The sequence below is a fragment of the Hibiscus syriacus genome, unplaced genomic scaffold, assembly GCF_006381635.1.
Source record: "Hibiscus syriacus cultivar Baekdansim isolate YM2019G1 unplaced genomic scaffold, ASM638163v2 tig00111769_pilon, whole genome shotgun sequence".
Classification (NCBI taxonomy): Eukaryota; Viridiplantae; Streptophyta; class Magnoliopsida; order Malvales; family Malvaceae; genus Hibiscus; species Hibiscus syriacus.
In genome coordinates this window covers 535306-547148 of record NW_024063172.1, presented here as the reverse complement: position 1 = coordinate 547148, position 11843 = coordinate 535306, and the positions used below count along the sequence as shown (strand labels likewise).

General features: G+C 35.2%; 1 protein-coding gene across 2 annotated transcripts; it reads left to right on the top strand.

Moving 5' to 3' along the window:
- The first annotated feature begins 3457 nt into the window (after positions 1–3457).
- On the top strand, positions 3458–11481 carry LOC120169420 (flowering time control protein FPA-like). 2 transcript variants are annotated; one of them, XM_039177560.1, is made up of 6 exons: positions 3458–3830; positions 4868–5104; positions 5989–6078; positions 6205–6641; positions 6720–7091; positions 7750–9205. In XM_039177560.1, the coding sequence occupies exons 1-6, from the start codon at positions 3549–3551 to the stop codon at positions 9032–9034; spliced, it is 2703 nt and encodes a 900-aa protein (XP_039033491.1). In that variant the 5' UTR covers positions 3458–3548; the 3' UTR covers positions 9035–9205. The 2 variants fall into 2 exon arrangements, with proteins under 2 accessions (XP_039033491.1, XP_039033489.1); XM_039177558.1 differs by adding an exon at positions 11145–11481 and having other exon boundaries at positions 3459–3830; positions 6205–7091; positions 7750–9058.
- Positions 11482–11843: the final 362 nt, after the last annotated feature.

Sequence of the window (11843 nt, the reverse complement as noted above, 5' to 3'; positions counted from 1 at the left end):
ATTTAATTAAGTAATTGTGAGATTTTGGACTCACTTGCTGATATTAATTCCCGAATGTGATCACACTTCTCAGCATCATTCACCAGTTGACACTGACCATTCTCGCTCAGCTCCGTTCGATTCTGCCCGTTTATCTCAATATACACGTAAAGTATTATTTAGTGACTTTATAGTCTTTTACCGTTTAGAATTATGGTTTATGTGTTCATAGACTAGTACTGTTTTAGGTTCCCATTCCGCAGGACTTATAACTACTAATGTGGGAAAAGTAAGACCTGTCCGATATGCATTTTTCTCTTATAGTTGTGTCCCCTTGACTTGTTCGATATATTTAATGTATTATGTTATATGTTGCTATCTGTAAACATGTTTGTGATCTGATTATATATATATATTTATATATACGCGACGTGTCTGACTTCTGAATACTGTGACATCACCATCAATTTGCATGTTGATGCATTTATGATTCTGCATGAGATTTATTCACCGTCCTGATTTTGCATGGGATTTGGGGACTGTCGCAAGTTTCATGTACGCATATTCAACTCGAAATCCAAACCCACGGTCCCCAATCAAAATGGTTGAAGCCTTTGCTGGAGTATGCCTGATATTACGTCGAGCAGTAACATGACGGGCGGGCCTCTACTTGACTGTACATAGCCGCCCGGACTTTATGTACCCCAGAATTTCAAGCAGCAATATCAGAATTGTGACCGCAATACAATATCCAGTTTTCTTTCTACTCTGTTGCTGCTGCATCCGAACGCCTTATCGAGGTAAATCGCGGCCCTCGCTGTTATTACAGTTGTGTTATGGCTGATCTACAAACTTGATCCTTTAAACCTTCGTCCACCCGCAACTGAAGAAGTCGCCCATGATTCATGTATCCCAATACCTTTCACTAGACGATTCATTCCCGATCTCTATTCCTAAAGATGACTGAAGAAGTCACACACTATTCACATGTCCCAATATCTACTCCTGGAGATGGTCCCATTACAGAAATATCTGAAATCCTAGAAGGAATTTTCTCAAGCAATGTTTTGTGTGTGTGTGTGTGAAATGACCGCATGGCATTGTTTTCTACACTTTCCTATATTTGAATAAGTACTTGATTTTGCAACATTCAGTCATGTTGATCTTGATCACATTGTGTATAACATGATTGAATTTTATTTCTTTGGATACAATGCATGATTCTTGAAATAAAAAGAAACTCAAATATTTCATATTCTATTTTATAATATATCAAACTCAAATATTAATATGTATTTTAATTATGATTATAATTTATGTTATAAATATATTCTTATAACATTTTATAATTTATATAATAATTAATATATTTTTATTTTTGCTTTTTTACTCACTTATTCATTAACCTTTTACTTTTAGAACATATATTAAATTATAAATAATTTTTTTATAAAATTAATGTTTTTAAATTTATGTTAAAAACAAATTCTTATATATATATATATATATATATATATATATATATATATTTATAATTTATAGTATGATTAATATATCTTAAATATCATAGCAATATTTAAGCTTGGCCCAATGATTATACATTAGATAATGAGTAAAGTTGGCCCAGGTAAAATAATTGGCCCATTATATTATCCGAAAAATTAATTTGGGATATACGACATTTGCTACATTGACTTAGAACTTTTTCGCTGGCATGATGAGTTTTAATAAAATATATTTTTAATTGAAACTTATCACTTCGATGTGATAAATTCTAATAAAAATTATTTTTTTTGAAATTTGTCACGTAGACGCAACGAGTTTAAATAAAAATATTATTTAGGCAAACTTGTCATGTAGACGTGATGAGTTTTCTATGCACTATAGTAAATGTCGTAGATCCAAATTAATTTTCGATTGGCCTAATAAACCAATTTTGTTTACCGGCCTGCCTATTGGGCCAATTTTACCTTAGATTATGAGTCTTTAGTTCAATCCTCACCAAGGCCTATATATTGGAGCGTATTAACCTATTAAGGAAAATGATCTTGGAGGGTATTAATTATCAAGAACATTGACATTACTTGATTTATTAAGGAAAATGACATGTGATGGTAATAAAGCGATTATGATGTTAAGTAACTTCAATATAAATTTTAAAAGTATGATGACCAAAATAAAAATGATCTAAAATTCAAGAACTAATCAGGGGTGAATAAAAGTCGACTCGATTTGAAAAACTGAATTTTTCGATTTAACTCGATTTGGAAAATATTAAGTTCAAGTTTGAGTCGAGTCCCTTGACTCTGTATGATATATCATACATGTATATCACATATGATTAAAAAATATGAAGAAATACATATGGTTTGTATATATTTTAAAAAATCATTTAAATTATAATAAAATAATAGCATAATGTTATAAATATTTACAATTAAATTTAAACAGAAATTCAAAATTTTGACTCAAATTTATAAACTCGGCTCGACTCAAAAAAAATTCAATTGAACTTCGATTTGTAAAATATGACTCGTCAACTTAAATAACTCAATTTTTTATTCTAATCGACTCGATTCGATCAAATAGTCCCCGATTATAACGTATAAAAAGCTGTTATACTATATACGTTTGATTTCAGTACAGACAGATGAAAACAAAATAAATTTACTCGAAAAATCTGTCATATTTATTATAATGGATGATTCTTGTGTGTATTAAATTTGTGCAAAGCACAAATTTATATGATACTTCCTTATTTATCTACGATGTATATAGTGATGAGTCCAAAAATAGTTTTGAAAGTAGACACGTATATATTAATGATATAAAATTTTTGTATGTGGGTAAGTACGAATAAAGTTTTAGGATGAACACAATTTATGATATTACTATTTCTGGACAAGTAGGGACCGAAATTGTAACAAATTAAAACATAAGGAACAAATCTCAAATTTTATCATAATAGGAGGACCTAAATCTGAATTACACCTCAATTTAAATGGTGGGTCTTTCTAGCTCTAAACACCGAACTCGTGAGCATAAAATTTTTAAGTTTAAAAATGTTCACCAAAGCTAATAAATAAATAAAAAATTTTAACCTTTACTCGGTTGGAGTTTAAACTCAAATATGAATCTTAAGTATATTAAAATTTTCTACTACATTAAAAAAATATAAATATTAATATTATTAATAATTTATTTTTTAAAAAAATAAAATTTTAATATATATATTTTTGAATTATCAAGTAACTCGTTTTGACTTATTAAGAATTTGACTTAAGCTCAAGCTCAATTCGAGTTAATATTTATCAAGCGTTGACCAAATCAATCTCGAATAACTCACGATGTATCTCGTCTCATTTACGATTTTATTTGTTTTAAAACGGCAACGGTTCGGTGTGGCCCTATCATTTTATCCTTTGAGGTTTATGTATATATATTTTGCCCAAATCTCATCTTGCTGCCATCCTTCTCTTTCAAATTCAATTTTAATCTTATTTTCAAAATTTCAAGGGTTTCGCTCGCTCTATCAATTTCTTAAAGCCCCAACTTTAAAATCCCGTACAATGGCGCCGCCGGTGAACTTACAGAAGCTAGGCTATCAATCGGAGGAATCCGTACCGACGTCGAGCCATTTGTGGGTGGGGAACGTGTCGGCCGAGACGGTGGATTCGGATCTGACGGAGTTGTTCAGCAAATTCGGCGCACTCGATAGCGTCACCGCGTACTCTTCGAGAAGCTACGCTTTCGTCTACTTTAAGCGCGTGGAGGACGCCATGGTGGCGAGGGAGGCTCTCCAGGGAGCCACCTTGCACGGAAACCATCTCAAGATTGAGTTCGCTCGACCGGTTCGTTTCGTTGTTCTTTTCTTCTCCGTCTCATTAGGGTTTTCAAAAGCTTCGCAGTTTTTGTATAAATATATATGTTTATACTTTGAAGGAATCTTGAAGAGAAACCGATGTTTTAGGTCTCTTCCAAATTCTTATTTTTTTGAACCATTCACGTGAAAACTCGAATTTAAACACGAAATGCAGTCAAAATATGAGATTAGTGCGAGATTAATCGATTAAAAAGAACCATAGTGAAGTAGACGGTATAATTCTGGTACTTACTTCTATACCGGAACTGGGAAATCTTCGCAAGAGCTAAGCGATTTTCAAAATCCAAGGATTTAAGGCTCGAAAGCCCAGTAATTTGGGTTTTCAAAATATAATTCGATTTTCTTCGAAGATTGTACAAATAGAATACCAATTGATCGAATTATATATTTCCTGCTATCATTCTGTCAACGGAAAGCATGTACACCATTGCTGCTAGCGAAGCTCTAGGTTTTCCAATTCCATGCGTTTTTAACAGAAGAATTGCCAGGCTTGAGCCGAAGATGAAAAATGAACCAGACAAAAAAAATACTTCTTTGAATTCTCCAACAAGCAATTCAATCGAACAACACAAGGCGTGCAAAAAAATTGATTTTTTATTTAAAATTAGGGATTCTTCACAAAAGAAAAAGCCAAACAAAAAAATATATGTTTTCCCTTCAAAAATGATTTGGGTTTTACTTGATTTTCACTACTTTTCCCCCAAAAACGTTTCCGAGCTAATGAATCGTAGTTTGGTTAAATTTTGGTAAATTTAGATGGCAATATAAAAAAATAGGTGATTAAATGGGATTTATCAACCAACTGAAATGATAATAACGAGCTGGATTCAACAATCACCATTTGGGGTTTGTTAAATATGGCCAACTCAAGAGAGAGTTGATATTGTTCATGTAGAGAGAGACCAAATCCATTCATTTTCTTGCATTTCTTCAGTCACGTGAACTTGTGAAATCATGTCTAATCTGTGATCTTTTTTTTCGGGGTTTGTTGTGGAAATTCCTCAGGCAAAACCTTGTAAGAATCTATGGATTGGTGGGATTAGCCAGACTGTTTCCAGAGAAGAATTGGAAGAGGAGTTTCGTAAGTTTGGTAAAATTGAAGATTTCAAGTTCCTTAGAGATCGAAATACTGCATTTGTTGAGTATTCGAGAATGGAAGATGCTTCCCAGGCCATGAGAAGCATGAGCGGGAAGCGGCTTGGTGGCGAACAGATTCGTGTCGATTTCTGGAGATCCCGAAGAGTAAGTACCTTCATTTTTGAGTTCCAAGTCTTCTTTTAATAGTTGGAAGGGATACATATCATAACTATGCATCAACTTTCATTATATGTGTAGTCAGTGACAGACGCATGAACTTATGTTATAGGGGCGGAAACAGATTATCAATTGAAAATATAAAGAAAATATCTAAAATATATAAGAATTTGAAACTTTTAGGGGCGACTGCCTCCACTCGCCCCCCTTTGATCCATCCCTGTGTGTAATGTTATACACCAACTTTGTTTTTCTGCAATTATTTATATACATGAAACTCTCATTTTGGTTCAGTTTTATGCATAAAGCTCTGGTTTTTATTCCATTATATACATTTTAAAAAATAAGAACATCTATTTATTTTCATATTGAATAAAATATAATTATTTGTAAATACAATATTTGAATGTAAAGCGATGTCATGTTAATAATCGCTTTAGTAATTTGAAAAAAATTGGATCAAATCAAGACTTCATGTATGCAATTGAGCAAAATTAAAATTCATGTATAACTTTGCGCATTTGATGAAAGTTCATGTGTAGTTTTGATATTTATCCTTAGTTAAACAATCTTATGTTACTTGGACTCGAGTGAGATGATTGGATATAAGGAGTTTTTTCATGTGTTTTTGGGGTCGTTGGAGGGCATATTTTGTATCCATCCATGTTTTGGTAATTCAAGAAAAATGAACAACGTAGGAATTGGCTTTTAGTTAGAATTGGCATCTGGATTCCGTTACTAATATATTCCTGTGCATAAAGCATGTCAATCCAGTTCTGCGCTCCTTGCATGTATTCTTGAAATACGCATTTAGAATGCTTTTGTTGCTGGTAATTTTCATACTGAACGAATTTTCTCAATCCTTTTCACAGGATCAATGGCTTAATTCTCATGACCTTAGGGATGGGACCTTTTCTGGTAGGATGAGGTCTTATGACAGCCAGTCTGTTGCACAAAGAGAAGTGAGTTCCAAACCGAAAATCTTCTTTTGAACTAGATTTTGCATAATGTTCTTCATTGTTCCTGCACTGACGTTTAGCACATGACTTGTATATTTTTGTATCTGATGTATTGAATCATTTTGTCAGCATTCTCAATTAGGTGGCCGACAAGTTGATGGTCAGCCTAGCAAAGTTTTGTGGGTAGGCTACCCTCCCTCTGTGCAAATCGATGAACAAATGCTTCATAATGCCATGATACTCTTCGGTGAGATTGAGAACATGAAAAGCTTCCCGTCAAGAAACTATGCCTTTGTGGAGTTCAGGAGTGTGGAGGAAGCTCGGCGTGCAAAGGAGGGCTTACAGGGTCGTTTATTTAATGATCCAAGGATCACCATTAATTACTCAAACAGTGAACTTGCACCTGGGAGAGATTACAGCTTTGATTCAGACATAAAGGGGCCAAGGCCTGGCATGATGTTCGGTGACCATCCATTTAGGCCTTCACAAAATCATCCATTGCTACCAAATACAGTATCTGGATCGTTGCCATCCAATGGTATTCTTGGATCAAATGTGCCGATCAGGTCTTTTAATCATCAAGAATACAATGATTTGTTTGTACATCATAATATGCAGGATGCTGATCTTAAAAATCTCGTTGGTGTAAATAGGGAAAGGCCATCTCCTCCTCTTCCTTCTGCTCAAGGTTTTAGGCCTTCACCGAGACAAGCATCTGGTTCGTGGGATGCTTATGACGTGAACCAATTTCAGAGAGGTCCAAAACGATCAAGGATAGAGACTGCAATGCCTATAGATGATCTTGGGCCAGTAATTGGTGGGGGTGCTTCAGGTCCATTTGTGAATGTCCAGGGAAAGGGTCATTTAAGTCCTGTTCCTGGAAAGGTCACAACCGGTGGGCCTGGACCAGCCCCTCCTAATAATGATTTCATGTGGAGAGGCATTATAGCCAAGGGTGGAACGCCTGTTTGTCATGCTCGATGTGTTACCATCGGAAAGGGGCTAGAGATAGAACTGTAAGTGTTCTTTTTTCCTTGATTCTTTACTTTGTGGATTTCCATTGTGAAAAGAAAATCCTCAATTCCTCGTCCGGTCCATGAAAATATCCAATGTGATTCTCTGTTTTGCATTTTGGAGGCAGCATATAGAGGTTTTACCTGATGGATCTGTTTCAGAATGATTGTTGGACACATTCATTTGTATGTTACTAGAAAATACCCATGTACAACACTTGAAAAAAATGAACATACCCGTATTTACCACTCACACCCAAGTCCAAGTACTATAGGTCTCTTAAAATTGGAGGATGAATTTAGTAAACATTCAGGTACATCAGACACGCCTAATGCAAAGGGAGATAAAATAGCTGAAATTTGGGTTGGCTCTTGGAACTTTTTTGTGCTACACGTAATTTGTTGGATAACTAAGTTCTTGAACCCCTTTCGGGCAAGTTTACATCTAACCTGCAACTTTTACATTTAGCGGTTGTTAATGTCTAGTATCTCAGAGATTTGAGTGAAGTTTCATGTTTGCTAAATAACTGTCTTTGTTTTCGTGGGTGGGACAGTGGCTAACAAGGGCCTGGTTTTTTAAGACTTGCTTCCTCAAACTATGTTAAATTAGAGTTTTCTTTGTTTCTATGTTGTTGCTCACTGAATTTCCTGTTTTCTTCAGTCCCGAAGTTGTTAACTGTTCAGCCAGAACAGGATTAGATATGCTAGCAAAACACTACCGTGAGGCCATTGGATTTGATGTTGTTTTCTTCTTACCAGACAGTGAAGATGATTTTGCATCATACACTGAATTCCTTCGCTACCTTGGTTCAAAAAACAGAGCAGGTGTTGCTAAATTCGATGATGGGACTACATTATTTTTGGTGCCTCCTTCTGAATTCTTAACAAAAGTTCTAAAAGTTTTAGGACCTGCACGGCTCTATGGTGTTGTTCTGAAGTTGACTCCACAGGTACCGAGCGCTGCACCATCGCAACCATATCCACCTCTTCTTCCTCATCCTGGTTATGGTCATCTGAAGGAAGAACAGACGTATGGAAGGGTTTTGCATGAGGACTCCAAACCTCCCGCAAGATCAACCAGACAATCATCTACTATGCAAAGTCAACAGCCCAATACTGCAGCATCACTTTCCCAAACTGGTGTTGCTTTAACACCCGATCTGATTGCTACTTTAGCCTCCTTTCTCCCGACAACCTCGCAGTCTGCTGCTGTAGGAGGTGTTCAGCCTCCATTGATGACATTGACTACGGAGTCCTCATTTGCTCAAACAATTGCACCTAAAGGAGCTGCTGCACAAACTTGGAACCAGGGCCAACAAGCTTATGAGTCTGCAGCCCCATCTTTCCAACAGTTTAATCCTTCTGCACAATTACCACCAGCCCAGCATTACTCCACCATATCAAGTACACCTGCCCATTCAGCCCAAATGGCCCATTGGGGCACTCAGTTTCAGGAGTCTGTCATCGGCTTGCCACAGCAAGGTGCTGCATCATCAATGCCATTGACTAATTTCAATATCCCATCTCAAAATGAACATAGTGCATTTTCTACCCCTATTAACCAGCAATACCAGGCTCAAGTTCCTCCGGGTACTCAGAAAGGCTATGGAATGATGCATGTAACCGATGCTTCCGGTTTGTATGGTGCACCAGCTCTTCAGCAGCCGAGCAATCCGAATGTTCTGTCTAATCAGATTCATGGTGCTACTGTCTCCCAGGCACAAAATCTGATGCAAGGTGACAGAAATAACTCGGACCTTCTTAGTCAAGTACAGCCACAGCAATCTGTGCTTTCTGGTGCTGGTCAAGGCACATCAGATGTGGAGGTTGATAGGAATCAGCGATACCAGTCAACGTTGCAATTTGCAGCTAGCCTACTGCTCCAGGTCCAGCAGAAGCAACAGCAGCAAACAAATACTCCAGGTGGACAAGGGACGGGGAGTTAGCCGTCAAAATCTCCTTCAATCTAGGTAATCGCTATAGCTTATTTTCGTGAATCCAGACCTGCTTGACTAGTTAATTTAGGGATGGTCTTTTATTTATGTTTGTTATGCGATGATTGTTGTCAGTTGACTGTTATTATCTTTCCTTTTAGACAGCTGCTTTTTCGTACTGAAAATTGCGTATGCAGCAAACCGAATATATCGGTTAAACCATTAAAACTGAATAAACCATACTGATTTATTGTCAAAACTTAAATCACCAAATAATTTTTTACCTCTTGTGAACAATGCAATTAAATAATTGGATTGAGTTATTTCATATTTGATTATTTAGTTTCATATTTATATAACATTAATTAAACATATACATGCAATTTATTAATTAAATAACCAAAGTTGAAACTTTCTAGTGTTGTAGGGCTGAGGATGGAGTTTCTTTTATCTTTCAATGCTTTCATAGTATTTAAACTGTACTCTTTTCGGTTGCTTGAACTAGATCTGGCACCTTAGTATATGGCCAATTTTATACTTCAAAAATTCTAAAAATATCAAGAAATATATAGGATTTGTATAAAATTTTAAATCTCTTTGAAGAAATCAGATGAACATATAAAATTCTTAATAAGAAACAACCAACCACTGTTGCTGCAACCGAACTTCAACCTCATCTCACTCATAACTCCATATTTCTACTGAACCAGTCTTCTCCAAACACCTTTTCCTCATCACCCCAATCCCGATCCTTGTCACTACACCAAAGCCTCATCGATCAACCTACGATCCACAACCAATTGTTTTTACCACCTGACATCAAAAGACCAACAACCACCATAACATAACCAAAAGGAAAAAACCAACAACAACCAAAACCAAAAAGGAAATAAGAGAAAAAGGGAAGTATCAAGTATCAGGCCTTGTGGCGTTTCGGAAGGTTTCAGGTCAATCCAAAAGGTGGTTTCGAGGAGAGGAAACTTCTTTAACCCCGCGACCAGAAAAGGATATCGGGGTTAAAGAAGCTTCAAGTGTTTGAGACTAACTCAGGGTTGATTTGGAAGAAACAAAGGTTGCAGTCGTGTTCTGGTCGTCAAAAGATGGAGCTGGTGTGTCATTTGCCCAGAAACAGGGCTGGACGATGATGGTTCTAGGGGGCAGCCAGTTTGTGCGCGAAAAAGTGATAGTTTTGTTTGAGAAGAAAGCAAAATAAAGAAGGAAATAAAAAGAAAGTGTAAAGCAAAATCAACATGGGCCTAGTGAATTAATCACTTCTGTTAAAATCTTTAATAGACAATTTTAAGAGTTCTTTTTAAGAATTATAGTCAAAATGTTAAAATACCAAATTGATATTTTAACAGTAGTTCAGGGGACAAATTATATATTAATCTATTTTTTACGCATCACATCATTGTTTCGCTAACGGGAGTTAACAGTTAAGTAATAATAATGTAATAAATCGATAATGTTAATGACTACAAGATAGCTTTTCAAACATTAGTGACGAAAAAGCAGACTTAATCGCCATTTGTATACATTTAACCTATTTTCCTTGTAAGATGTTATAATTGTGCACATGTGTTTTCATCTGCAATTAGTATATATTAGTTGCGTTAATTCTTTTGTCTGCCAGCCTTGTTACTATATATGTCTATCTATTTGTGTGTATATATAGCATACATTTCATTTTTAAGGATTATATTACCGTTGCATTTACTTTGACAAATTATCTGCACTTTTCAGTATACAATAGAATGAGCCCTATTACTCTTAACTTGTAAACATCATGGCATTCAAATTGTAATTTACCAAATCTGGGTGACTGTTGGAATGCTAAAATGGAAATATTTTAGGTTTAGAATTGCAGCCATCTCATTTGATACGGTCGCAGCTTTTTGGATATGTAATCGAAAATCTCTTGTACAAGACTAGCTCTGTAGTCTGGCAAATTATGGTTGTCAAACTTTTGAGATGGGATTGGATGTTATTTAAGGACAAAGGCTTGTTTTTGTGTCTGAATGTTGAATGATCATTTGTGTGAGCTCAGGCTTGTTTTTGTGTCTGAATGTTGAATGATCATATGTGTGTGGAGCTCAGGCTTGTTTTTGTTTCGATTCTGTAGGTAAAATTTTGGGAGCTGGACGTTCGTTTTAGCCATTAGAGAGATTCTTGTTATCTTCAGGACCCTCCTTCCATCTTGTGCGATTGCGGTCGCGACTCCGGTTGCATTGCGGACATAACGGATACTATTGCGTGCATTAAGGGTATCACGGTCGTGCAATAACGATTTCAGATAACATCATTACTGTTATATAGCAGTTGTTATTCCGACAACAAACCGATATTTAAATCCCTGTTATTTGTAGGACCCTCCTTCCATCCTGTATTGGTATTTGGTACCACACCATTACCTTGTTTCTGTTTCTTCTTTCATGGGATGGGATGTACAATTTGTTTTTCATTTTTCTCCTTTTATTTTTTCCTACTAAATTATATCTTTTTTCCCTCCTTAAATTGATTTTAACATGCTTAAAAATATTTTAATTCTGACAAAAATTAAATAAATATAACCTTTTAAACATAATTATTGTCATAAAATTATAAAATTTATGGCAAGAATAAGATAAATGAAAGAGAGATCAATAATAATATGAGAAGGATATAAAAGATTCTAATATTTAACATAATTCATGATAATTATAATACATTTATATGTATATTTATTATTATATTATGTGATATTATCATCTTTATTAAAATTTTAAATATTAATGGTTGAAAAATAATATTAATAAAGATAGGAGAAATACAATAATTTAGT

Coding starts and splice junctions, on each gene's coding strand:
- LOC120169420 (XM_039177558.1), top strand. CDS start 3,549: ATGGCGCCGCCGGTGAACTTACAGAAGCTAGGCTATCAATCGGAGGAA. Junction 6,079..6,204: donor AGTCTGTTGCACAAAGAGAA/GTGAGTTCCAAA, acceptor TCATTTTGTCAG/CATTCTCAATTAGGTGGCCG. Junction 7,092..7,749: donor AAGGGGCTAGAGATAGAACT/GTAAGTGTTCTT, acceptor TGTTTTCTTCAG/TCCCGAAGTTGTTAACTGTT.